General features: G+C 38.4%; 2 protein-coding genes across 9 annotated transcripts in view; one reads left to right on the forward strand and one right to left on the reverse strand.

Moving 5' to 3' along the window:
• Positions 1 to 26361, reverse strand: part of PCOLCE2 (procollagen C-endopeptidase enhancer 2) — a 102073-nt gene that overhangs the window by 48978 nt on the left and 26734 nt on the right. The gene's annotated exons all lie outside the window — the stretch shown is intronic.
• TRPC1 (transient receptor potential cation channel subfamily C member 1) lies at positions 1104 to 26250 on the forward strand. 4 transcript variants are annotated; one of them, XM_044432789.1, is made up of 13 exons: positions 1104 to 1466; positions 3942 to 4096; positions 4268 to 4369; positions 4610 to 4812; positions 5324 to 5455; positions 5889 to 6084; positions 7503 to 7839; positions 11588 to 11727; positions 15345 to 15488; positions 17406 to 17581; positions 19263 to 19464; positions 19978 to 20172; positions 23796 to 26250. In XM_044432789.1, the coding sequence occupies exons 1-13, from the start codon at positions 1331 to 1333 to the stop codon at positions 24021 to 24023; spliced, it is 2346 nt and encodes a 781-aa protein (XP_044288724.1). In that variant the 5' UTR covers positions 1104 to 1330; the 3' UTR covers positions 24024 to 26250. The 4 variants fall into 4 exon arrangements, with proteins under 4 accessions (XP_044288724.1, XP_044288725.1, XP_044288727.1 ...); XM_044432790.1 differs by lacking the exon at positions 1104 to 1466 and adding an exon at positions 1793 to 2357; XM_044432792.1 differs by lacking the exon at positions 1104 to 1466 and adding an exon at positions 1793 to 2223.

Consider the following 26361-nt stretch of genomic DNA (forward strand, 5'->3'; position numbering starts at 1 on the left):
TCTGTAGTGTCATTTCAGGGTTTTGTACTGGTTTCCTAGCCCTACCCAGAGGTCCAGGGGAGCTGAACCTGGCTCTCTTCTTCGTGCAATTCACTGAACTCTAGTCCTTCTGAGACACACTTCAATATATTGCCAGTTTGGTTATTCAGGCTATCAAACTAACTGTGAATATTACATAAACATATTTCTGAAACCTAACAGTAAAAGAAGTAAACAATTTTTAACACAAATAGGCAAAGTATGTTTGAACTTGTCACCTGCACCCCCAAATATGAGAGCCATGCTGGATCAGCCCAATGGTTCACCACAGTGAAACAGCACTTTCCTGCCAACTGGTATGCATAGGCATACTGCCCTTGATATCAGAGGAGGCACATAGCCATCATTTCTAGCAGCCATCAATAACCTCCTCCCTTGAATTTGTCCAACCCCCTTTTAAAGCTGACCAAATTGGTGGTCATCATAACTCATGGAACTGAATTCCATAGTTTATCTATGTATTGCGTGAAGTATCTTCTTTGTGCATTCTTAATCTCCTACCAATGATGGCAAGCTCTAGTATTAGAGAAAGAAAATATCTCCTTGTCCACTTTCTCCACAGCATGCATAATTCTGTGTACCTTAATCATGCCTCCTCTTATTCAACACCTTACTTTGGGTTTCGTCTGCATATATTACCTTTTTTCAACACTTTCACTTCTCCACGTCTACTGATTTAATCAGTAGACTGGGATCTCTGGGACTGCACTTAAACAGACCGAATGGGATTTGGCGCAGGGAAATAGATAAGCGTCAGCCACAGTCAAACGTCGGAATGAGGAGGGAAATGGGGATAGGTGCTTTGTGAGAACGTGCATTACAGCTGTGGAGAGTATGTATGTATGTGGTGGAGAGTAGCGCGTAGCAAACTGTAAGGCCACCTCTAGAATATGTTCCAGATAATATCTCCCCACTCCTTATCGATCAGGTGTAGGTTGTTAGAGATTTATGTGCTCTGTTCTTGGGGGTTGAAAGGGGCACCCTCTCCTCTCGTCTCTGACAGAAAGGATGAAGGCCTGTTCAGGCGCCGTCGCCGAAAAGCCGCAGAGAATGCGGAGCCTCTTTGCGCCTGCGCAGCGAACTCGCGCTCCCCTCAGTTTGACAGCTCTGGCGGTGGCGGCAGAAGCGCTCGTTTTTCTTCGGCTCACGCGCGCCCTCGGTGCGTGCGGCGTGCGTTGGCCGGGTGACTCCCGGCGCGGGGAGGAAGGCAGGGAGGCAGGAGCTGCTGGTGGTAGTGGGGGCCCTTGGAGCGGCCGCTGTCGATGGGCGTCCGCTCAGCGGAGCCGGCGCTATGGCTGCTCTTTACCAGAGCGCCGACCCGTCGGCCTCGGCTTCCCCGAACAAGCTGCTGGCGCTGAAGGATGTCAGGCAGGTGAAGGAGGAGACCACCCTGGACGAGAAGCTCTTCCTGCTGGCCTGCGATAAAGGTAGTTCCCGCTGCGACTGTGGCTCGTTAGGAGAGGCCGTTCCTCCCCGCGCCTCGGTCGGCCGGTCCGCCGCGGCAGGCGGGAGAGCGGCTCTAGCGCTTGCGCCCCTCCGGCGCGGCGGGCCTGTCGCCTGCCTCTCCTGGGCACCTCTCGGCTCAGTCACGCGGATGAGAAAGCCACCGCCCCCGTAGAGGAAAGCGGCGGGTGGAGGAGCTGGCCTCCCTTTGCTGCTCCGCAGCATCCTGATCGCGGCTCTGCGGCGAGGTCCAGAGCGTGTGATGTGAGGGGGCTTAATCGGCATTGACTCAAGGGGGTTGGTGGCTGGGTGGGAGGTAACTTTAGTCCCTGATCTCATGGCAAAGAGGCGTTTTAGATGGCCGCCTGCCTTCAGCTGAGAATCACACAGTTTATGTTTTTATTCTGAAATGATATGTCTTCCTCTCCCCTATTCATCCATTCCTTTTTACAAATAGGGGTGGTTCTAGGGTCTCTTAAAGGCAGACACGCACACACAACATACCTAAGATAGCACATGCCAGTTAGCGATTTTTTTAAAATTTATTTTTGACCTGAGGGCCTGAGTATTGGATCTTTTAATACCTAGCGGCTTACCTGAAATGGAGTGGGAGTTCTATTGCCCTGCTGCTCTCTGAGTGGTCATTTGGGGGCTCTCTCAGCTCTGGGGCCTTAAGCTTCAGCCACTGCTGTACCACTGGACTGATATGTCGGCCTCCTAGTAATGGCAAGAACATCCAAGGTACCCTGGGTCTCCTTTGCGCCTTTCTCACATTTAATAAGGAATAAAAAATCTGACAGTTTCTGAGTGTTATTTGAATGGTTACATGCGAAGGCATTTGGGGTTATGAAGCAAAAAACATTGGTGTTGTGCAGGTAAGATGCAGTCCTAATTCGTGAGTCTTCAAATGTTTTAATGCCTTTTCATCATACAAACACATAAGAAATTGCAGGAAAGTCAGTCATTGTCTGGAAATGCTTCCTTCTTTCTCAGTATAAATTGACAAAATGGCAATTATTGAGTTTTGGATAAGAATATAACAAAAATATGTCATACTAATTTTGGCTTTTCTAAATGAGGCATTTATTGTGCGCTCAAGATTCCTTGGTCCCAGTGAATTACAGGTGCTTAACACAAAAATATCAGCCTCCAGCATCTTTCTCATGCTTTTCTATGGTCTTTTTAGAGCAAGGAAAGTGTAGCACTGTCAGCAAATGGCAGAAAGAACTGGAATGAGATGTTCATGTATTTTCACTATTATGTCATACCACAGCACCACCTTGTAGTTGTATAACCAAATATTTTAAAAGATCAAGAAAGAAGAAAACTCAGAAAGAAAAGATCACAGCATCTAAAGGAGCTAATCTTAACCCCAAAGAGAATCTGGAAGCAGAAGTCTCAGTATAGTAGTGGCTTAAAAGTTTCATGTTGAGAAATGTCTTAGGGTTAATCCTAGGCATACTCAGACACCCCCCCCCACATTTCCCCAGCCAGTATGGAAGTTGTAGGTCTTTTAAAAAGTCTAAATGTGCATTAGATTACAGCCTAATAATGATGTGATTTGCAGTTTCTCTTACTAAAATAATGCCCTAATACAAATCTAAAAGCCCCCCTAATTTTAACATAGAGATATTCTTGTGTTGAACATCTCTCCCTAGATGTATATATGTATAAACATGCATTCAAACTACTATCAGTTTCCAAATTTGGGCCAAATAATTCAGTTTGCTTTATTATTTTAGAACTCAGAAAGCAGTTTAAAAATGTAACATTAACAAAGACTTGAAGGCTGTGGCTTCAAATGACAAAAGTATTCAAACTATCAGTGCTTCATAGCTATTACTGGGTATGTATCTGCCCCAAATAGGTACGTTTGCTTAGATAGCAATGGCATGGGACATCTGGGGATGTTCTGGCCTTGGAGAACTGTGATTACTTTTCCTGTTTCTTTGTTTACATTAGTGCTGTTACTGTGTTGTAGGATGGGCCACTTGATTTTTTCAGGCCCCTAAATCGGGCAGCCTAACCAGAGGCTTGTGCTAAAAGAACGAAGGATCTGTGATCTTGACAGAAGAAACTATCCAGTCAAGATGTGATTATTGCCGATCATCTGCTAGGCAGGCAGGATGGGGAGAAAGGTCTCTAAGCTTGATTTTCTCACCAGATTGGTAGAACTAGAGGTGCTGATCAGCTGCTAGGCAATACGTCTAAGGTCCAGGTACAGTGCTTTAGCATAGCGGGTATTTTGTACAGGAATTTGTGTTGAATTATTACTGTGTTTTCCCTCTGAATTAGAATGTTTATCTTTTGCACACCAGAACATAAGGCTATGGTCCAGGAGATGTCTGAAATAAAAATACCTGTTTTATCTAATAAACATTTTGTATAATATGTTAGAATATTTACAAATTAAAATATCTTGAAGTACTAAAATAAGCTTTTGGGTATTGCTTGTTTAGGTGACTATTACATGGTGAAGAAACTTTTGGAAGAAAATGGCTCTGGTGAAATGAACATAAATTGTGTGGATGTGCTTGGGAGAAATGCAGTTACCATAACTATTGAAAATGAGAATCTAGACATACTGCAGCTCCTCCTGGATTATGGCTGTCAGGTACAATTGTTGTTGTTTAAAAATCAGTCATAATAATTTAATATCAGTATCTGTTTGTTTGTGTTTTCACCAGAAAGATATTGCCCTTAGTTTCAACTCTTTTTGTAATTAACAAATGCATATTTTCTTCTATAGCATACAGTTTGGTATCAATTCTTTAATTTTCTTCAGTCTACAGATGCACTATTGGTGGCCATTGACTCAGAAGTTGTGGGAGCTGTGGATATACTACTTAATCATCGACCAAAACGATCAAGTAGACCAACAATTGTTGTTAGTATTGCTTTAATTTTATTTTAGGACACATACAGTACTTAAATCTCAGTATTATTGTTAAGTTCATATTTGATAGTGGGAAAGTTTTGGCCTTTGAAGCTTTGGGAACAAATTTAGTTTCTTTTGATTATGCATCTGAAAAGACCACAAACATTACGCACAATATAGGTTTGATCTCTGAATTAACAATGAAAAGCATTTACTTCATTTTCTCAGACCTCTCTTTATCTATTGCAGAAATTAATGGAACGTATTCAGAATCCAGAATATTCAACAACGATGGATGTGGCACCTGTCATTTTAGCTGCTCACCGTAACAATTATGAAATCCTTACTATGCTGTTAAAACAGGATGTGTCACTACCCAAACCTCATGCTGTGGGTTGTGAATGTACATTGTGTACAGCCAAGAACAAAAAGGATAGTTTGCGGCACTCCAGGTTACAACAATTTGTTCTTTATTCATGCATGCAGTTTTTCTCTGCTTTTCAGTAGTATTTCCAACACAGCTTTGTAAAGACTTCTAAGCAATTCTTTGCTTGATCACTCATAAGAAGTAAGAATAATTACCTGGCAAGGGTCATAGCTCTGTGGTAGAGCACATGCTTTGGATAGAGAAAGACCCAGATTTACTTTCTTGCATCTCTCCATAGAACTGGGAAAGACCCTCGGAAAGTCACTGCCAGGCAATGTACGTAGTAAGACAGATGGTCTGGTTGAAATGGGTATAAGATTTGCAAGACTGTTCTATTAGTGGCAACAATGAATTCTAATCTTGATTGTGAGGCAGTATGCACTATAAATACTTGTCTTTTGCCAGATTTCTGTTGTCATACTGGAAGTGGTATTGTATACAGATATGCATGCCAGATTTCTAAAATTAAAAACATAAAAAACACTAATCAAATGGAAACCACTTGTCTTAAGATATCTTTTACATTTTTATCATAGATTTCGTCTTGATATATATCGATGTTTGGCCAGTCCTGCCTTAATAATGTTGACAGAAGAGGACCCAATTTTGAGAGCCTTTGAACTTAGTGCAGATTTAAGAGAACTAAGCCTTGTAGAAGTTGAATTCAGGTTTGGATAAAAACTGAATTTGTATTACTATTTCATTTCAGTATCATATTTCTAAGTGTAATCAAAAGCAGGCACACAAATGGGTCAACAACACTATCCAAATATAGTTTTTAAATGATACAAGAATTTTTTACAGTTCAGTCCTGTTCATGTTTACTTAACATGAACAGGATTTAACAAACATAACAACAAACCATGTGTTTTGATTTTAAAGAAACAAATTGGTGTGCCCCATTGAGGAAATACATGAATTATACAATTGGAAAGTAAATAACTTCTGATCATTTGTATTTTCATGATACTTTAAATCTTTAATTTGAACTGCCTTGATTTTAACTCAGTCCAGTCTGGTAATTTTGAATCCAGAACATACTTTTATGCTGAAGTTAGCATTAAAAATATATTAGTATCTGTCCCTTCTTCTATTTCTTAGAAATGATTATGAAGAACTAGCCCAGCAGTGTAAAACATTTGCTAAAGATCTGCTTGCACAGGCAAGGAATTCCCGGGAACTTGAAGTTATATTGAACCATACAGCAAGTGATGAACGTGTGGATAAGCGAGGATTGTTAGAAGAGAGAATGAATTTGAGTCGGCTAAAGCTTGCTATTAAGTATAACCAAAAAGAGGTATGTTTCTTGTGGGTGGGGATTCATCCAAAAAACAGATGGCATAGATCAGTTATATATCTTAAGAGGTGTCCTGTCTTTAACAGTTGTAATAAGTATAGAACTAATTCTGTACAAGCCAACTCAGAACTGAGTCCCACTGAGTTTAGTGTTAGGTAAGTAGATATCAGATTGCAGCATAAATGAATCAAGTTTGTGAAATCTGCATTAAAAGTACTTGTTTGGAAAATAGATTTAGCAGCCAAATTTAATATCTGGAGATAAATGGGTATTATGATGATACTGGCAAGAAAATTAGTACCTTCATGCCAGGATTGGGCCCTTGTCCCAGCTTAACAGCCTCCAATGGACTGGCATCTCTGATTCTCACTTCTTGTATCGGATGAAGCACAGTGGTCTACTTAATTTTACTGTATCATGTTTGTACTGGTTGGGAATGTACAATGGTACTGCAGCTGTTACAACTAAATTACATCTTCATTAAGGAGTAATATATTGTACGAGTCTTTTACAGTAGATGTCCTGCACTATAAGGAATACCGGTTCCTCATCTGACCACTTTCACAGTTTTATTTATTTAACATACCTGGTTTGCACAACATGGCAGGCTCACTGAGGATTTGTTTAATCTCCAGTGAACCATGGTGTGTGTTGGGTATGTGCAGGTAACATTTTGAGTATGCAGCCTCTATTCAAAGGTGGTGGTGGTTGTGTAAACCTGACTATGGAAGGTTATTGTGGCTGAGTTTGCACTGCACAGAACCCCCTGCATGGGGTTGCATATTTAAAATGTCACTTGGCGTGCAGCCTGACCATTGTGAGTTCAATGACCTATGGTGATCTGGCAGAGTTGTGTGACCTGGTGCATTGTGGGCTTTGGTTTGTTTTTCACTTTTGTCTATAAATCACTACAGTTTTTTTGTGTATTCTAATGTTCCTGGTATTGGAGAAAAGCCAGATTATGGCCCTGGTGGGTTTCTGGTATCCTAAATATTCCTGTGAAGATAATTCATCTGCTCCATGTAAGGTTTCCTTTTCATTTGCTGTTCTGTGAAGAAGAGCCCCTTGTCATGCACTCAGATATTGTGGAATTGGGTAGCTATTCATGGGATTACATTTAAGGATTGCTTGTTTACTTTATTTGCAGTTAATTGCTCTACTGCTAGCAAATACATGATGTGGTAATTAATTATTGACCTCCAGGTATTTTAGATATACTATAAAGTAGTGTTTGTCATGCAGATCCTAAATAATTATTCAGAATTAAAACTTTAAAAATAGTACCCTTCAGATTACTCTCTCATTGCAAGTTAAATGTTTCTGTCTGGTTTTCTTACTGGTATGAACAAAGCTTGAATACTTAAATCTACTGGCCACTTTAGAAGTGATATTGATATAGAAATCTTTTCCTATTGCAGTTTGTTTCTCAGTCAAATTGCCAGCAGTTTCTCAATACTGTGTGGTTTGGACAAATGGCAGGATACCGCCGGAAGCACACATTTAAGAAGATTTTGACAGTCTTGACAGTAGGAATCTTTTGGCCACTACTATCTATTTGTTACTTATTGGCTCCAAAATCTCGAATAGGAAGAATAATTCATACACCTTTTATGAAGTTTATTATTCATGGAGCTTCATATTTCACATTTCTGCTATTACTTAACTTGTACTCACTTGTCTACAATGAAGATAAAAAAAATACCATGGGACCAGCATTGGAGAGAATAGACTATCTTCTAATACTTTGGCTCATTGGTAAGTACAGAATGAATAAAAATTATTTATTACAGTCCTAACACTGGGATCATTCTAAAAACACTGTATAATCATGTAAATACCTATTGGATTGTCTTTCATTCTGATAGAGGCAGAGCGTAGCAATCTTCAATATACTTCAGAGAGCTACAATTCCTATTTTTCCAGGCTTGGGTAAAATAACTCATATGGTCATGACTGATTGGAAACGTTAAAATCAAAGTTTTAAGTATGCCCCCCAGAGCCATTTTAGGAGTGTATGACTAGTACTAAAATTGTGTTTTCTGAACACTGATCTTCCTCTACAACAAACAGTGATGTATGCCATATACTTCTTTATTTTATGGTAAATAGGAAGACAGCTGTTCATACTTAGAAAATCTTTTTCTATACTTAATCACTTGTGCTTATTTATTGGCTTTTTAATAAACAGCGTTCTATCCAACAGTTATTTGCCATCTGCCAGTTTTTTCTCCTTCCTTCTCTTTTATTGTAATACAAATTTTATGTAAAAATGGAATTTTGGAATTCTAAAGGCATGATTCTTGTCTGTTGCAATATACTAATTACATGTGGTGGCATCACATAGGGCATAGCCAAGGCCAACTCCCACTGTATGTGCAGGCAGTGTATAAAGAAATACAGGGATGGGAGGTCTGTATGAGTCTATTAGCATCTTATTCTAGGTCTCCCCTGATCTAGATGTCTTTTAGCTCAGTCTCTTTGTGATGCAGTAGGAGTATTTTATGCTGAGCACTGGGGACAGGGGATAGGTGTACAGTGGGTCCCCTGTGCTATAAACTGATTTGTGTTGGAGCTGTGCTCTGAGGAACTCTCTGAGAACATAATACCTTCTTACAAAGGTGGAAAGTGTCCCATAGATAACATGTGGGTTTTTCAGTAAATTGCAGCTGTTTCCTGCACTAAGCACCTTGGCAGCAGGGAAGGGTGTGTGCTCATAGGGGGGAAATGCTCCGAAGTATTCTGTGGAGTATTGTATACTGGGAGCAATTGAGATGCCTGAATACATAGTGCATCTTTCAGAGCATCTGCTAGAAGCCACCCCCTCATGCCCTACAATCCTTGGTGTTTTCTCACTGTTGTGAACAACATGAAAATAGGAACCTATTCCCCATTGCTTTGGCTGTGGGGAATAGTGGTAAGATTTCTTGCAGCTCTGTGAGCTGAGCATGGAGGAACCAAGGGCTGTGCATGGACTGGGTTGCTTTCTTGTACATTACAGTGTATGTTCTTTATGCATGAGATAATATTTATTTTGAAAGGTTTTTGGGAGGAGATGCAAGGTGGGAGAGAAGAAACTTTTGTGTGCTGCCATTTTACATGCAATACAGTTGTGAGTTATATTTGCATGTTTTTGTCCTAATTTTGCCCAGTCTTTGGAAGGAAGGATTGTGTAAAACATGCATGCATGCATGTTGTCTACATATTAACATTGAGGGACGGGTAGAAGAGTTTCTGATACTCAGAATCAGTAGGATTCTGAGTATTACATTATTGCACCATGCAAAAGGAGTTCCTGTATCACCCTAGAAACAATTTCCAGATTACGTGAACTACCTACATAACCACCAGGGGGAGCATAGGTACAAGTATTCAGTGTTGATTTGCTCAGATTTTCTACAAATCAAACTATGCACATTTTTGGTAACTAAGCTTAATCCTATGGGAGACACATTCTTTAAATAATAATAGTGCTATATACACTGCATGCTCAGTTATCTGAAATTCTCTCCATTGTTATTGTTAAAAATGTTTGAACAAAACTACTTGAAATGATGATCTAGAAATCCTGAACCTTGTCATATTTTTAACACTTACTCCTATCCAAAGAGTAGAGGTAGCTAATGTTAATTATCTAGTAAATGTAGAGATACTTTTCATGCCTCTGAGAAGCACTTCTTTCTTTCAATAACAACCTTTATGACTGCTAATAAGAGAGAAGAAACAGAATGAAAAGGTGCTAAGGGATAAATAATTAGCATCTAACTTTGAACATGTACCCTCATGGCTTTAGCCAAAGAGCTTTTGCACTAGCAAACAAATACTTAGGTTGCAGCATACATCCTGTTCCAGTATAATAACATAGGAAGGGTGAGATGACTGCATCAGAAGATGCATTTAAAGAGCAGCAAATTATACCTCTCCCTCCCTGCCCATGTCAGGAGTGCCCCTTGCTGCCACCATTGTCCCCCATTTTCCAGTGGCTGCATTAGAACCCTGCCATATACTGCCCTGCTGTGTGTTTTTTGCAGCAAGAAAGCAAGTGGCAGGGCACTCTGAAGCAGCTCCCTGTTCTTTGCTTCTCTTGTCAAGGGCTGTGCAACGGGAATCAGTGGCTGTGAGCCTTTAATGAGACCTCTTCTTCTAGCCATCTGGTTCTCCATGGAGCTGGTGCAGCAGTGGTAAATGTAAGGAGGCACAAGATAAGTGGGGAGGGAAGTGGGAGGGTGTTCTGCAGTAGCAGCAGAATGAGGAGTGATATGGCAGTGGAAGGGAGGGAGGCAGTGCAGCAGCACAAGTTCTTCTCCACTTTAGGCAGTGAGAGAGCACACATGGGGTTGGTTACAAATAAAGATACTATACTGGTATTATATAAGCAGATGAGTTGATTGTGCCTGAGGAGATGTTGAGGACTGGGGGTTGGGGGAGACATTTTAATTATGCAAAACAATAAGAACAGAACATATATAGTTAGGCAGTGATAGTATATAAGATGAGCTATATATTGGATATACTATCAATTGGATAAACATGTCCAATTGATTTTTATAAACATACAGTGCCCTGTACTCAAGCAATATTTCAAAGCTTTTTTGGTTTCAAAAACATTTTTATGTGATTTGGGAGACCCACTGTTTTGGGAAGTCAAGCCCAAAGCTTTTTGGGGCATGCAGAACTATTTGCTTTGTGCTTTAGATCCCTGGTCTATATGTTCAATTATTATTTATTTATTTAAAACATTTTTATGCCGCCCCCATCGCAACGAAGCCTCGGGGTGGTTCACAACAGAAACAAAATACATAAATAAATAACAATATAACAAAAAAATTATTTAAAAACCCCAGGTGCATCTCGGCTAAAAATTTCAAATCCTATAAATACAAATAATTTAACAATTAAAATAAGTTTTAAATAAAAAGGTCTTAGCCTGGTGCCAAAAAACAAATAATGACGGCGCCAGGTGGACCTCTCTGGGGAGAGCATTCCATAGATGGGGTGCCACCGCAGAGAAAGCCCTCCTCTGGGTACTCACCCTCCTAATATCATTCATAGAGGGTTCCCAGAGAAGGGCATCTGTTGCTGATCTCAAGGGGCGGGAGGGCATAAATGGACACAAGCGTTCCTTTAGATATCCAGGTCCCAAGCCGTTTAGGGCTTTATAGGTCATGACCAACACCTTGAATTCGGCCCGGACTTCAATCGGGAGCCAGTGGAGCTGACGGAGAACTGGGGTTATATGAGAACAACGCCCAGTCCCCGTCAGCAACCTGGAAGCTCTGTTCTGCACCAACTGAAGTATCCGGAACGTCTTCAAGGGTAGCCCCACATAGAGCAATTACACAGCAGTTTTATGGTGTGCATAATACATATGTTCCTTTGCTCCCAAATATTGTTTGATGATCTGTAAGATCCCTTTATCTTATTTTAAAAGACAGATAGAAGGGACTAATACCAATGGCAAAAAAGTCCAGTATATCCCATTGACTACACTCATTTCTATTCTCAGGTATGGTATGGTCAGATGTTAAAAGACTTTGGTATGATGGCTTAGAAGACTTCTTAGAAGAATCTCGAAATCAACTTAGTTTTGTCATGAATTCTCTCTACTTGGCAACTTTTGCTCTCAAAGTTGTTGCCCATAATAAGGTAAGCATGATCTCTGTAGATTGCTAACACCAGTGTAAAATCACACTTTTGTCAAAAATTAAAAGGTCTTGGGAACATTAATCTTAAAGCCTTGTACAAAAAATAGGCATGTGAAGGGCAAACAACATGTTGAGTTCTTACATTTTTGTAAGTTTTTAGGTCAAATGAATATGATTCATGTGCACTTACTCTTGTCCAAAACAGGATGTGAAATGACAGGAACTTTACTGTTGATCAGCAAGTAAATTTACATTCTCATTTGAAATTAGGACATCTATTATTTCTCTTGATAAACTGAATGAATTTGTGCTATTTTTCTGAATTTAAAACAGGCTTGCAAATTGTGTGCATAGCTGGTCCTTTCCTTAAGGACTCTCTGTACATAAAAGGATAGATTATCATCATCTAGAGCTACTCTGCAGTAGAAATGAATAGGAACTTACAGATTTATCTCTTCAGAAGCTATGAGCATATAATTTTATAAATTGCATATGCAGTTCTTTATGAATGGAAAGTGAATATCTTTCATCGTTAAAATAAAAGACATAACTTGCTTGGTTTTCAGATAGGGCAAATCACAGCTGAAAAGCCAGCTGGTGATCTGATTTCATCTCCCTACCACTTTCCACCCTACTTCATTAACCAGCATGCTAATGATCCAAAGAATCCTTTAAACCAATGCTTTGCTGTTTGTTTGTGGAATGACAGATGACACTGGGATTTATGTGGAGGAGTATGGTGTTGGATGGAGGCTTAAGTGTATTTTCCTGTATTGTGGTCCAGATAAACAATGAGCTCTCCCTGATGCTGCCTGAAGGGCAACAAAAATTATCAGAGGGCTGAAGCAGCTCCCCTCTGAAGAGTAGCTACAACACCAGGGACTGTTTAGGTTAGAAAAAAGGCAAGGGAAGACATGATAGAGGTATTTAAAATAATGCATAATGTTCAAAAAGTGGAAAGCAAGGCATTTTTCTCCCTCTCCTATAACACTCAAATCCAGGAACATCCATGAAGCTGGCTGGTGGGAAGTTTAGAACAGACAAAAGGAAGTTGTTCTTTACACAGCATATAGTTATACTATGGAATTCACTGCCAAGGGAAGTGGTGATGGCCACCAATCCAGATGGCTTTAAAAGGGGGTTGAACAGATTCATGAGGCAGAAGACTTTCAGTGACTACTAGCCTTGCTGGCTATGTGCTAGCCCCTTTACTAGAGGTAGTATGCCTGGATGCACCTCTTGCTGAGGAGCTTGGGCAGGAGATGGTTTTGCACCCATCCTGTTTAATCCCATGGGCAACCGGTTTGCCACCGTGCGTACGGAACGCTGAACTAGATGGACATTTGGTCTGATCCGGAATTGCTTTCCTCATATTCTTAATAATGAAACAGTTGGATGAACAGGATGAATGGGGAGAAGATTTCAGATTTGCTATAAAATTTCAGACAAAGTTAAATAAAGTATGTTCCTCCTCTGTTGTTATACTCCTATCTGACATATGGGTTTCTTATATTGACTGAAAAGACTTGTGGTTTTACAGACTTGCTGCAGCCAGAGTTCTGATGTTGCTCCAGCCACAGCAGCTGACTTGGACTATAAGCAATGTAACAAATGCAAGAGAACAAAGCACACCAAATCCCTTTTCACAGCCCTTAAAAAGGAAAATGTTATCAGAATGCAATACTAGGAAAGTGATTCTGTGGCTCCTAGACAGCATCTAGGGGGCCATAGGATACTTCAGATTCTCAGATTCAAAACTGGAAACAGAGTTCCAGCTTTATCACTGAGAATCCACATTCCAATCCTCCTGTTCTACTTTTGTAGACAGTGCAGAAAGAACTATGCTGCCTGTTTCTCCGTTAGAAAATTGACCTTGGAGATGGAGTAAAGGGGGTGGTTTGTAAGATTGGGAGGGGAGGAGATTGGGGCCACAAGGATACAGTGTGCCCCAACTTCAGAGAGAGAAAGCAGCTGTCTAGTTGAATTGCAGAACATGAGGTGTGGGGAGGCAAGTATAGGTTTTGCTATCCTATCACCAGTTGCTTTGCAAGAGGAGGTCTTGCACCCATCCTGCTTGAGGGATCCTGTGAGCAGCTAGTTTGTCCCTGTGTGTATGGAGTGCTGGACAAGATGGACCTCTCATCTGATCCAGCATGGTTTTTCTTATGTTCTTAGTATCTGCTTTTGGTGTTAATACCAGTTTCCTTCCCAGAAAGATAATAGTTTTGGGATGGGAGATCCCAAACTACTTTCACTGGAGTAAAGCCTTACACCCCCACCTCCCTACATGTGTGTAGAAGTAAAAATCTAGATCCAGTTCCTTCACATACATCTTTCATCATAGTATGCTATATACCCTGAAATGTATTAGTAGTATGATATTTCTGCATGTTTTGATCTTGTGCCAATAATAACACACTTCATCTTCAGTAGCTGATAATGCTGCAGATGTGACATTTCTGCCCATTGTTAAGGAATCAGGAATGGGCCACATGATTGTGTGCTGTCTCACTTCAGTTCCCTTCTTGAGCATAAATTTCACCTCCCTCTACAATTCCTTATTATAGAAGTACTTATGTTAACAATAATAAAGTCTAATCAAGTTTGCTTCAAACAAAGTTTTGAATGCAGAATATAAATCCTAGGCTAGAGACAAACTCTGAATGGCATTAGTAATGTTTAATATTGTAATAGTTATGACACAGAACAATTGTGGCAAGGAAACATGCACTTTGGGGGAATTGCCACTTGATCCTATGGCCCATTTGCTAAGGGTTGACAAAGAGAAATATTACGTTTGCAACCGTTCTGGAATAGATGAAGGAAATAACCTTGTTGCAAGAGAATTAATCATGAGCCTTTCAGATTTTTTTCATGTAGCTGGTGTCTTCCAGTCTGGCTTTCCTGTTGCCTGATATTCATTTGGAGTACAAGATAAACTTGTATCTTTTTAGCTCTGCTTGTTAGTTATGTAAGAACCTTTCAGATTAATGTTATTACATAAGCTTATATCTGTCTTGGCAAAATAATTCCGTAAGTTGTAAAACTTAATTCAGATAAAGCTAGTTTATAGTTTAGACAGAAAGAAATGAAGTGTAAGAAAGTCAGTAGGACAGCTGTTTGATCATTGGTACACTACTATATCTCATGCAGTGCTGGATCTTGTCTTAGATTGCTGAAAAAATAGTCCCGTTGTTCAGTAGGATGAGTTGCAGCAAGTATTGATGTTGCATGCTATCTTCTTGCCTTGTTCTCTCTTTTTTGTACAAGGGAGGCATTTGAGCAGCTTCTGATTCTAAGTAATGTCAATTCATAGTTCCTGTTTCCTCCAAATGCACTGAAATGTGGTTCGTACAAATTATAGTTTACTGCATTCATATGAAAAAGCAAAATATGGTTTTCCTGCAAATTAGAAACAGATGCTTCTCATCTCTGCCTGTCATGTGTAATGGAGAAGGTTAAGGAGAAAGAATCTGCATGACCTTGGGATTTGTTGTGGTTTGTTCACAGCTGGAAGATCATTAGACTTGAGGCACTAGTTCATGAGCGCTTTCCCTGAATTCTTATAATAAAGAATTGTTATAATAAAATAAACTTCATTTCTTTTAAAACCTCTAGTTCCATGATTTTGCTGAGAGGAAAGATTGGGATGCCTTTCATCCTACACTGGTGGCAGAGGGTCTGTTTGCTTTTGCTAATGTTCTCAGTTATCTTCGGCTTTTCTTCATGTATACCACAAGCTCTGTCCTGGGACCACTTCAGGTAAGTTGTCATATGGACAAAATGGCTAGATCTACATTCTGCATCTCATAAGTTATATCAGATATATATCCTGCTTATCCATAGTTGTATTCATAAAGTTGTTCTTTATGTGGTTAGGTTTTGGCTTGGCTATGTGGGCTTGCTGAGTCTACCCAAGTAAGGGATGGCTGTTTCATTAGACTCACAACTATAGAAACAAAACACAGATGAAATTGTACAAGCAGTATAGGTTTCCTGAAAGGATTTTGCTTTATGCACAGTTAAAGCTGCTTGAGAGAAAGGCTTTAGCAGCACATCCTATTTATAGAGCCAGATATTATGAGAACTTAGTGGCCTCATTCAAAATGTATTTCGCTGTGTGAAATGTAGAATGGTGCCAATATATGTGTTAGATATAACTCAAAGATAAATATTGATGGTGTACTATAAATAAATTAGGCCTCTGCCTCATTATAACTAAAGGGTGAGATATTTAAGCAAAAGGAAGGAAGGAAGAGGAGGAGAAAGAAAAAAATCTAGTTACCGATGAAACACTTTGGGAGGGGGCATTCCGACTGTTACTTATATACTTTCTAATTACCAGCTCTTAATCATATTTTCTATTGAAAATTCATTATAAATAACTTAAGGGAGGTAAAACACATGGGCTGTTAAACATTTCATTTCATTTGAAGAGGTTCACTGTGTAACATACATACTTATTTATATTTTTCAGCTATGACATCCATTTTTATTAATCTCTCCTATGTAGTGACATCAGCATTCCAGGTACATCTAAACAGTCAACAATTACCCTATTCAGTGACACACAAAATCTAGTTACTGAAGCTTTAGTTGTTCCTGTTGACAAACATAGATTAAGCAGTAACCTACATACTATTTTGTAAAAGTAGGTCATAAAATGCACCCCATCAATGAAATGAAAGGTATTCACAGTCATATTTCGATAGATACATCCAGAGTATTGAATCATCTTATTTTATTTATTTATTTAATTTAATTTTAAGTCTCTGAAAAGCTATTCATTCATTGTGATTTTTTAGATTTGTTGCAAACCTCCTTGCAGATCAACTTGTACAAAAAGTGGAATAGAACTATCTTACATATGTAAATACAACTAACAACAGAGAAGTTTCCTTTTATGCAATATTTAATATGAAGCATATACAACCCATCATAGATGTAAGCTATTAACCCATTGTTGGTGTAATTTTGAATATTGAAAATATCTCAGCTGCAATTAATTTTAATAGGGCTGGGATTGTCAACCTATGAACTGTTTGAAAAGAGCAAGAAATATCTGGTATCCCAATTATTGTGCAATACTCCAAAGAAAATGCTATACTCCATTCTATTACTTTCTAGGTTGTTTCACAGAAGCTACAGATACCAAACTTAAAATGTACTCTTATTCTTGCTTGTAGCCCAGTGCCATGCATATTTACTGAGAAATGAGAGTTTTCAGGCTGCAATCTTATAGAGAAAATTCAAAGAACACAAGGACACTTAGGAGTAAACATCCATTGGTTTGTAAAGAGATTTTAAAATGTATGTTATTTTGACCTAGGATTTGCTTCATCTTCAGTCATGAAATTTTAGAGGGTTATGTAATAACTCTACATGCTATAATTAATTGTTGTTTTACTTACATTTTACTTGCATTTATTTAGGATGCAGTTTGTTTTTGATCAAAGACAAATTATTACGATAAAGCAACATACATGTTTGACAATAAACATGAATTATTTTACTTTAACAGTCACATCTAACAGTATTCAATAAGATAGTTTTACTTTTTAGTGTTGGAGAATTTAGCTGGGACCATTGGCTTGTCTCATAATAGTTTTTCTAGCATAACTTTTCAGTAAGCATATTTCATAACTATTTAAAATTAATAACAATAATTCTTTTCTACAGATTTCAATGGGACAGATGTTGCAAGACTTTGGAAAATTTCTTGGAATGTTCCTTCTTGTGTTGTTCTCATTCACAATTGGGTTGACCCAACTATACGATAAAGGATTCACTGTAAATGAAGAGAAAGACTGTGCTGGAATCTTCTGTGAGCAGCAAAGCAATGACACATTCCACTCGTAAGTTTCAGAGTGTTGAGTGAGATGACAGTAAAAAAGGAGCTATTTTGTTTTCTAATATAGTTTTTACTGTAGCATTTATTTATTATTTTTTCACTTTCCAGTTTCATCACCACTGCAGCTCTTACATTAAGTGAACAGAACAGTACTGTTTCATTTAAGATAATTACATTTACAGAAATATTCAGTCTTTGGCTTTTCACAGTGCAATTCGACTATGGCTTCTAGCTCAAAAATTCCCTTAATAGATGAGGCCATTTGTCCAACTACATTGCAAATTGAGATGTTAGAATGAAAGAGTCAGCATCCCAGCTCGTCCCTGGATTGTTGTGTGATTCCCTAGGCCTGTAGTTTATAGTGTTCTGTCACATTGCTGGAAACTTTCTTTTTAAATGAGCTAGCACCCTGACAATAAAATAACCTGTCCCATATCATATGATCCTTGTTGGAAGAGTAACAGGTTGAAAAGGTCTTTCATCAATGCATTATCCACTGTAATGTAAAGTAGTTTGGACTGTAGAACACTGTTCTAGCACTTAGATGTTGTTGGATAACAATTAGTTAACATAAGTAATGCATTTAACCTAGGTTAACAGCCAGTTCAGAACAATAACTATGATGCATTGCTTTGTGCTGTACTGTTCTGGCATATTTAAAATGCCTCACATACATTATCTCAGTAATTCTTACAATACTGCTGTAAAGTAGGCTAGTGTTACCGACATATTCTAGATCTAGATAATCCTTAGAAATTGTGCCAGTCCATATAAAATTTAAGGTGCATAGTCATTGTACTAGCTTTCTTTGAGACACTGAATCTCAATTTCTTTACCTACCATTTGCTATTTTCTTCCTTAATTCTGTAATTATTGAATGCAATCCTGAGAGATATCTTGAATCATATTAGCTTCTCATTGATGGTTTTATATTAACGTGATTCTTGCATTTTACACCCCCTTGGATCATGCTTTTAGCATGTTGTCCATACTCCAGTTTATTGTAATAAATTTGAATAGCACCAGATGTGCTGGCATTATTAACCTGAGAAATAATAAATGATTGCTCTTGACCCATTACAAGCGAACTGCTTTAAAAAGGATGTTCAGTTTTTTGAAGATACATCAGTAGTAGGAATGGATGCCATGTTATTTTTCTATATGTTAATTCATAAATCTGAGTTTACCTCCTTAATCTGTGAATTTAAAGTTTGTATTTACATATGCAAGTTTTTTCCTCAAAATATGCATTTTAAAACATATTCTGCTTTTTTTTTTTAACTGAGAACCACATCTGAACATTTGAAGAATGTGAAAGCCAGTAGGGCTGACTAAATTCTGATCCAAACAGCCTTAACCAGCATGCAAGTATTTGAGTGACCACAGTAAAGTACATTAGGAGTTTTCACATTAAGCCTTGTGTACATCCTCCCTCTTTACTCCTTCTTTCATTGGACCATTATATAACTATAGTATCCAGACAGTCAAGTGAATTAAAAGGGTATGGTTATACCTTAAAACCTCAAGTGGGTTTTCAAAAGAGTAATATGAATACCAGATAGCATTTTTTTCTTTATTAAAGAAGAATGTATATATTAGTTTGGTCCTGACTGCTTGCCAGCTACTTTTTCTTGCATGTCTTCATTATTTATCTAACAGCAACTTTTTTCCATCCCTTTTCTCAGGTTTATTGGAACTTGTTTTGCTCTGTTCTGGTACATATTCTCTCTTGCACATGTAGCCATATTTGTCACCAGATTTAGTTATGGTGAAGAACTGCAGTCATTTGTGGGTGCAGTTATTGTTGGCACCTATAATGTAGTTGTCGTGATTGTGCTTACCAAGCTCTTAGTGGCAATGCTTCATAAAAGCTTTCAACTGATAGCAGTAAGTATTTTTATTGTATAAAATGCATTTAAGTATAAAGTGTGCTCTTGCTTCTGTATAGTGCAGTCCTTACTCTGAATGACTTGATTTGAGATCCAGTACCCCTGGACTGATGTGAACGACAATTACAATTTTCAATGAGTATATTAGCAATCATATTCATATGTCAGTCTTGTCACTCATCAACCTTATTTTAATCATTTAAACTAGCAATAGTACAAATTCAGAACTGGAGTCTCCCTGCCATTGTGTAGTTTGGATTTTGTTTTTAATGAGTGTTCTGCCATCCCTCCATGCCTCTTTTTCATCTGTACTTTTCTGCCTGCAGAGTTGGGAGCAGAGGGAGGGTGGGCTGGACGGTGACAGGAGAGTCTTTATAGGCTTCATACATGAGTCTTGGGGAACATCTTTTCTTCCCAGGGTGTGTGGGAGTTGTAGTTCATCATTAAATATACCTTTGTATAATCATGGTTTAATAGAGCATCTGCTATTTTGTTATTTTCAATAATTTAGAATCATGAAGATAAAGAATGGAAATTTGCTCGTGCAAAACTCTGGCTTAGCTATTTTGATGACAAATGCACACTACCTCCACCTTTTAATATCATTCCCTCTCCCAAGACTATCTGCTATCTATTTAACAGTCTCAGTAAGTGGATTTGTTCTCATACATCAACTGGTAAAGTCAAACGACAGAATAGCTTAAAGGTAAGAAATCAGCAAACTGAAGGTGTTGTGAATTTCCCCCATAGTTATAAGACACTTAAATGAACTGTTACCAAAATAACCCTTCATAATGTTTGTTCTTGTATTTGTATTTAAGTTTTGTATACATTAATTTGTGTTTACTCAATATTGCTTTTTAATTTTGACTGTTTCTGAATTATTTTGGATTATACTTATTTTTTTTTAAACATATACTACTGTCTGAACCTCAGTGAAGAATGGCGGTATAAAAATATTTAATACTAACAAAAATGTATTTGTCTTAGCGGTCCCAGAAAACCCTTAATACCTCTATACAGCAAATGTTTGAATTTTTTAAATTTAAAAATATTCTCAAATATAGGATGATATCCTACTGTGTCATTCTATTAAGGCAAAGGACATTGCACTAGCAGAAAGAAGGTTCTGACTATGCTCACAAGGAGAATTCAATTAAGGTTACATTTGTGCTTGTGCAATCTATTGTACAACAAGTGGTGTATCGTGTTTGTGCAACCTGTTATGCTAATGATTGCTCATTATGTTTGTATGCAAGTAGAAAGGCCCTAGTCCTTACCAATGATGTAGTGGTACATTTTGAAGTATAGGCGCTCATCATGAGTTTGTGTGTATTTCTGTGCTCCAATTCATAAAGGACCTTTTTAAATGTAAGATATACTGTTAATTCTAAAAATGCAAATTTGCTACTTTCCAAAATCATAGTATAACTTTAAACCAGGGGTCTCAAACTCAACGTACCTGGGGGCCGCTGGAAGTAGAGCCTGGGTGAGGCTGGGCCGCACCAAGTATTCCACCCCCGCAGTGGTGGTGGGCCGCTCATCCCGCGGCCGGCCCGGGTGCCGCCAGTGCTTTGAAGGCCGCAGGGCCCCTCCCCCGTGCCCCGCCCGTTCCGGCAATTGGCCCATGGGCCGCGAGTTTGAGACCCCTGCTTTAAACTTTCCTGTGATACATCAAAACAAAATACACAAAGGAAACCTTGAAGGGTATTCTTTCATAACTGTTTGAATAAACATATTTGGAAGAAATCAGAGTGGAAAAGAAACAATATGTGTCTGTTTCCATTCATTCTTTTCTTTGCCACCTAGTGATGCTCTGTAGGGTTTTCCCTACATGTTGGCTCCAAAGACATCTTGGAGCCTTCTCAAGCCTGCAGTAATGTATTTGCTTGGCACTTCTGGGACCATTTTATGATAGCCAAGGAAACAGGTGAAATAACCAGAACACAGCCTAGTTAAATTTCTTTGGATGAGTTCCAGTTAGTGCAGCTCAAGGATGTTGACAAGGTGCTTGGACAGGTTTGTGCAACTGTGTTTGTATTAGATCCTTGCCCCTTTAAAGCTAGCAGGGAGGAAAATGCTGGCTGGGCCAAGGAGGTGATTAATGCTTCTTTATGAGAAGGAAGTTTTATGTCACATAAAACAGGAAACCCTCTCTGGACCCAGAAGATCTTGATTATTTTAGGCTGGTGACAAACATCCCCTTCCTGGGCAAGGTTCTTAAGCAGAGGGTGGCCAACCAACCAGGTCCAGTGCTCTTGGATGAGACTGATTATATGGATCCATTTCAGTCAGAGTTCATGCCTCATTTAGACATGGAAACAGCTTTGTCTACCCTGTATGATGACCTATGCTGAGAGAGAGTGAGATGGGAGTGCAACCCTGTTGGTACTCCTGGACCTAAGAGAACAGCTTTCAGTATCATTAACTATTGTATCCTTCTAGGGTGACTGAGTTGGGAGTAGGGGGCTCTTCATTGCAGTGGTTTGCTCCTACTTGTATGGGTGGCTCCAGAAGGTGGTACTTGGAGGACATTGCTTTGTCCCTTGGACTCTTCCTCAGAGGCTGGTCTTGTTCCTCATTCTACTCAACATCTATATGAAATTGCTGAGTGGAGTCATCCAGAGTTTGAAATGAGATGTTATCAGTATTCTGATAACACACAGCTCTATGTCTCCTTTTCTCCTTCTCATCTTTCAGCTGAGACTTTCAGTGTGTTCAACTGATGTATGGCTGTGACAATAGACTGGCAAACTAACTGAAACTTAATCCAGACAAGATTGAGATGCTGTTAGTGGGCACTTCCTCTGACTGGATGGAGGGAATTCAACCTGTTCTAGATTGGGTTACACTCCCCTTGAAGGAGCAGGTTTATAGTCTGGCTGAGCTCCTTCATGAGCCTTCTTTGTAACTTGAGGCCGAGTTGGCTTCAGTGACTATGAGTGCTTTCTACCAGCTTTGGCTGGTGGCTCAGTAATCTATGCACTAGATTACTGCCATGCACTCTGTGCGAGGCTGCCCTTGAAGACTGTTCAGATGCTGCCTCCCCCACTCACACTCTGTTGTGTAATTTACTCATAAATAGACATATAGTCTAGTGTTGTCAAGTGTATAGTAGAACATTTAATTTCAATTCATATGTGCATGATATCTGAAGAATGCAGACTGCTTGTAGACATTATTTATTTATTGTTGAATTTTTATGCAGGATATTATTAAGGAATTAGGTAGAAGACATTCTAGAAACATGCACAACCATTTTATAGTTGTGCTTGGTCATACAGTCAAGAAAAAAATTCATGACAGAGAACTTAGAAAAGCAAGTGATACTGGAGGCAGTTACACTTTATACAAAGAATAAGCCATTCAGAAACCATTTACCTCGCTTGACTGAGTAAATCATTTAATCTGTGGCAGAGCTGTTTGAGTTCAACAATCCTAAAAAGCCATCCTAGAACAGAGAGAATGGCAGATGCAGAAAGACAAGAAAAGAGTCACCTCACACATGCTGAGGCAGAGCAATTAGGATGGGAACTCAGCACTGGCTGTTTATTGTTGCCTACATTTTCACTGAGACACCTATATGTAGGGTAACTATTTACTTGTGCTGCCATAGCACTCACAGGTGATGTAAGCAAATTTGCAGTGGGAGCTGGAGAGGCATTATGAACACACCCTCTAGCATCACTTCCTGCCTAGCAGGCAGGAATGTATTCAAAGCATACATATGCACAATAAAAAGTTGTTGATGGGTGTAAACTGGTGATATATATTTTTTGCCTTTTTAGAGACAACCCTCATTTAGCATCCAGTCTATATACCACAGAACTGCTCAAATCAGTCAAGAGTTCCCAGTTGGAAACTCTTAAAGCATTGCAGTTTATTGTTGTGCTGCACTTGCTTCCAGTCAAATCAAATATTCCATGGTACACTTAGTTTATTCATTGAACATGTGAAGGCCTTTTCAGGTGGATAGCCTGCAGTGTTGCTGGAAGGGAATTTCTTGTGGAGGTGTAGACATTTAAAGGAACAAACATAGTGTGGGTGGGTGATTTGTAGCTAAGGAAGGGAAAGCTCTTGAAGCTGAGAACAATCTTTGCTCGAGTACAGAAACATGTGCACAAATCCATCTATAATTAAATGCTTGTAATTTCCATACAGCAATTAAGTACATTTTAAATATATCTTGTTAAATTAATGGTCTTAAAATTAACTTTGGCTAGAACATGCCCTAAGGCCATTTTACAATGATTAACAAGCTTTTTAGCCCTTTAAAGCCCTTAATACCCATCTGTACATCATATCTAATATGACACTGTTTATTTTAAGGAGTGGAGAAATCTGAAGCAGAAGAGGGATGAGAATTACCAAAAGGTGATGTGTTGCTTAGTTCATCGTTACTTGACTTCCATGAGACAGAGAATGCAAAGTACTGATCAAGCTACTGTAGAAAACCTTAATGAACTACGGCAAGACTTATCAAAATTCCGAAATGAAATGAGAGACTTGCTTGGATTCCGGACTTCAAAATATGCTATATTTTATCAAAGAAACTAGGTTTTGAAATAAAATGCTTTAACCCTTCATTTGAATATTTTTGTTATTAACCCAAATAAAATTTCTTACTTGTAAATTTTAAAAATATGATTGCATGAGCTGCAGGCAAATTCAGTTGTGAAATAATGATTATTGTTTTCATATATTTTTGAAGCTTTTGTGATATTATACAGGATGTACATAGTCTGCCAAGAGCAAATATTCTGCCATATGTGGTGTCAGACAAGTCTAATTAACAATTAGACATCTGAATGCAGTAGCAAATGATTTGTTACTACCTTCTTGCATTGTTGATGATTCAATATCTTTCCCCCTTTTCCAAAACATAGGTAGGGTGGCCACACAAACAGGTCTTTAAAAGCTTAAAGAGTTCCCTCTTCTTTCTAGTAGAAGTATAAGCACCAAAAATATATTGGAATACTTGAAAGGGTCACATCTGAGGGAAAGCCGTCAATAATGTTCTTATAATACAGTTTTTAAAGGACTATATTGGATTATACCAGCACAAAATTTGAGAAGCCATATTGCTGTAACAATAGTATCTGACATTGTTTGTACTCAGTCCCACATAATAATATCAGCATTTGGAACTGACTTGTGAACACATTTGTATATAAAAATGATTAGCTAAAAACAGTAATAAAAATCTGATACCAGCTGAGCCCATATCCTTTGGACCCATTTAAATCCATTTGTTTTCAAGTGAATACTAGACATTTTAACATTATTCCTATTATATCATTATTTTAATTTGCTAAAAATAAACCCCACACATATTTCAGTGGAATTTAGTGTTTCCTAGATTATAACATTAACTATTATGAAGAGTTACTCTTTGTTATAAGAATGTTAATGAAATATAAGAAATAATGGTTTGCCATCATGTTGAATTTTTCTTGAAATGGGAATCGTTTATTAGTATGTATACAAAAGAGCAGATTGATCACAGCCACAAGGTATTTGCGATTATTAAGTTTAAATCAGTTGGTCAAGTTTGATGCAATGACTTAGCCCCCTTGATCACTATTTTCATTGACACCTATCAGACTGTAGTTGTACTGAAGACTTTGGATTCAGGGATGATAATTTATGAAAACAACAGTTTTCCTCTTATACTTCCTATTTTGAATTCTTCGCATTGATATCTTAATGCACATACATATGTCAAGTGTAGTATTTATTTATATAATAAATGTTGTAATTATCTGCAATTTACTTCTATTTGAAGAATGGAAAGGGGAGATATACAGAATTCTTATTCTAAATTCATCTGTATGCTTCTGTATTCTTCTGACTGAAAAATCTCGAGTGTATTATGTGTGAGCCTTTATTTTTAACTGTGACATCATGGGTACAACCTGTACCCAATTCAGATATAATGCTGCCTGATAATACAATGTCTGATGCAGACATCATCTTTTGTGATCCCTTAAAAGGTTGGGGTTGACCTTCATCCTATGCCATGGTTAAGACTGAAAAGGGGAAGGGTGAATTTACATGATTTTTCGATCCCTTAAACATGGTTAAGAGATCAAGAAATGCTATGGCTGTACAATACACTGTTGTGATACTGGGGTTTGCTACACAAGGTATTTATTGAGTGCTCATGATTCCTCCCTCATGGAAGTCTGTAGGGCCTTTTCATGACACTGTTATCCTCTGCAGCCTTTGTCAAGTTTTGCAGCTTTTTAGAGCAAGGACAGTGTGGTATTTTCATAAATGCTGTAGTATTTGCTACAGAAACATAGTGTAATTTGGAAATTTCTACATGTATCACTGTACTACACAGAAAGGGGAAGAGGAAAACCCTCTGGGGGAAACCTTGTGTGAAAATGCTCTAATCTTCCCACAGAGAGAATGAAGCTGACTTTGTAAAGCAGAGGTTGCATGCCTTATGTAGACTTGTTTTGTGTCATAAGGTATATCTTGTAAGCTAAAAACAGCAGAAGAAAAGTAGTTCTTTGGGGTTGGAGTGGGGAAGGCTAAAATAAAACATAAGGACTAATGTAATAATTCATTCAGACACCTATTACTTTGGTTACATATGTATCACCTGGAGCTGTGTAGTCTGCAGATTTTCATTGTAATGCAAAAACAAAAATTAGTATGTTTGTGGTACTAATTTTATCTTATTTTTCTGCCTCATTTTGTTCCATGCAGTCAGAATATCCAATGAGCTTCCGTTTTTAAAATTCGTGTAAGAATAAATGTCAAGTTTTGAAATTTCCAAACTGTCCCCTGAACAACTTGAAGTGGTCTGTCAAGAGTGTTTTTCTGTGTTCTTTTGTAACAAGTTCAAACAGTAGTTGCAAATCATGGGTTCTGAATCCATTAGCCT

This window comes from Varanus komodoensis, unplaced genomic scaffold (assembly GCF_004798865.1).
Source record: "Varanus komodoensis strain SLA01 unplaced genomic scaffold, ASM479886v1 scaffold25, whole genome shotgun sequence".
Taxonomy (NCBI): Eukaryota; Metazoa; Chordata; class Lepidosauria; order Squamata; family Varanidae; genus Varanus; species Varanus komodoensis.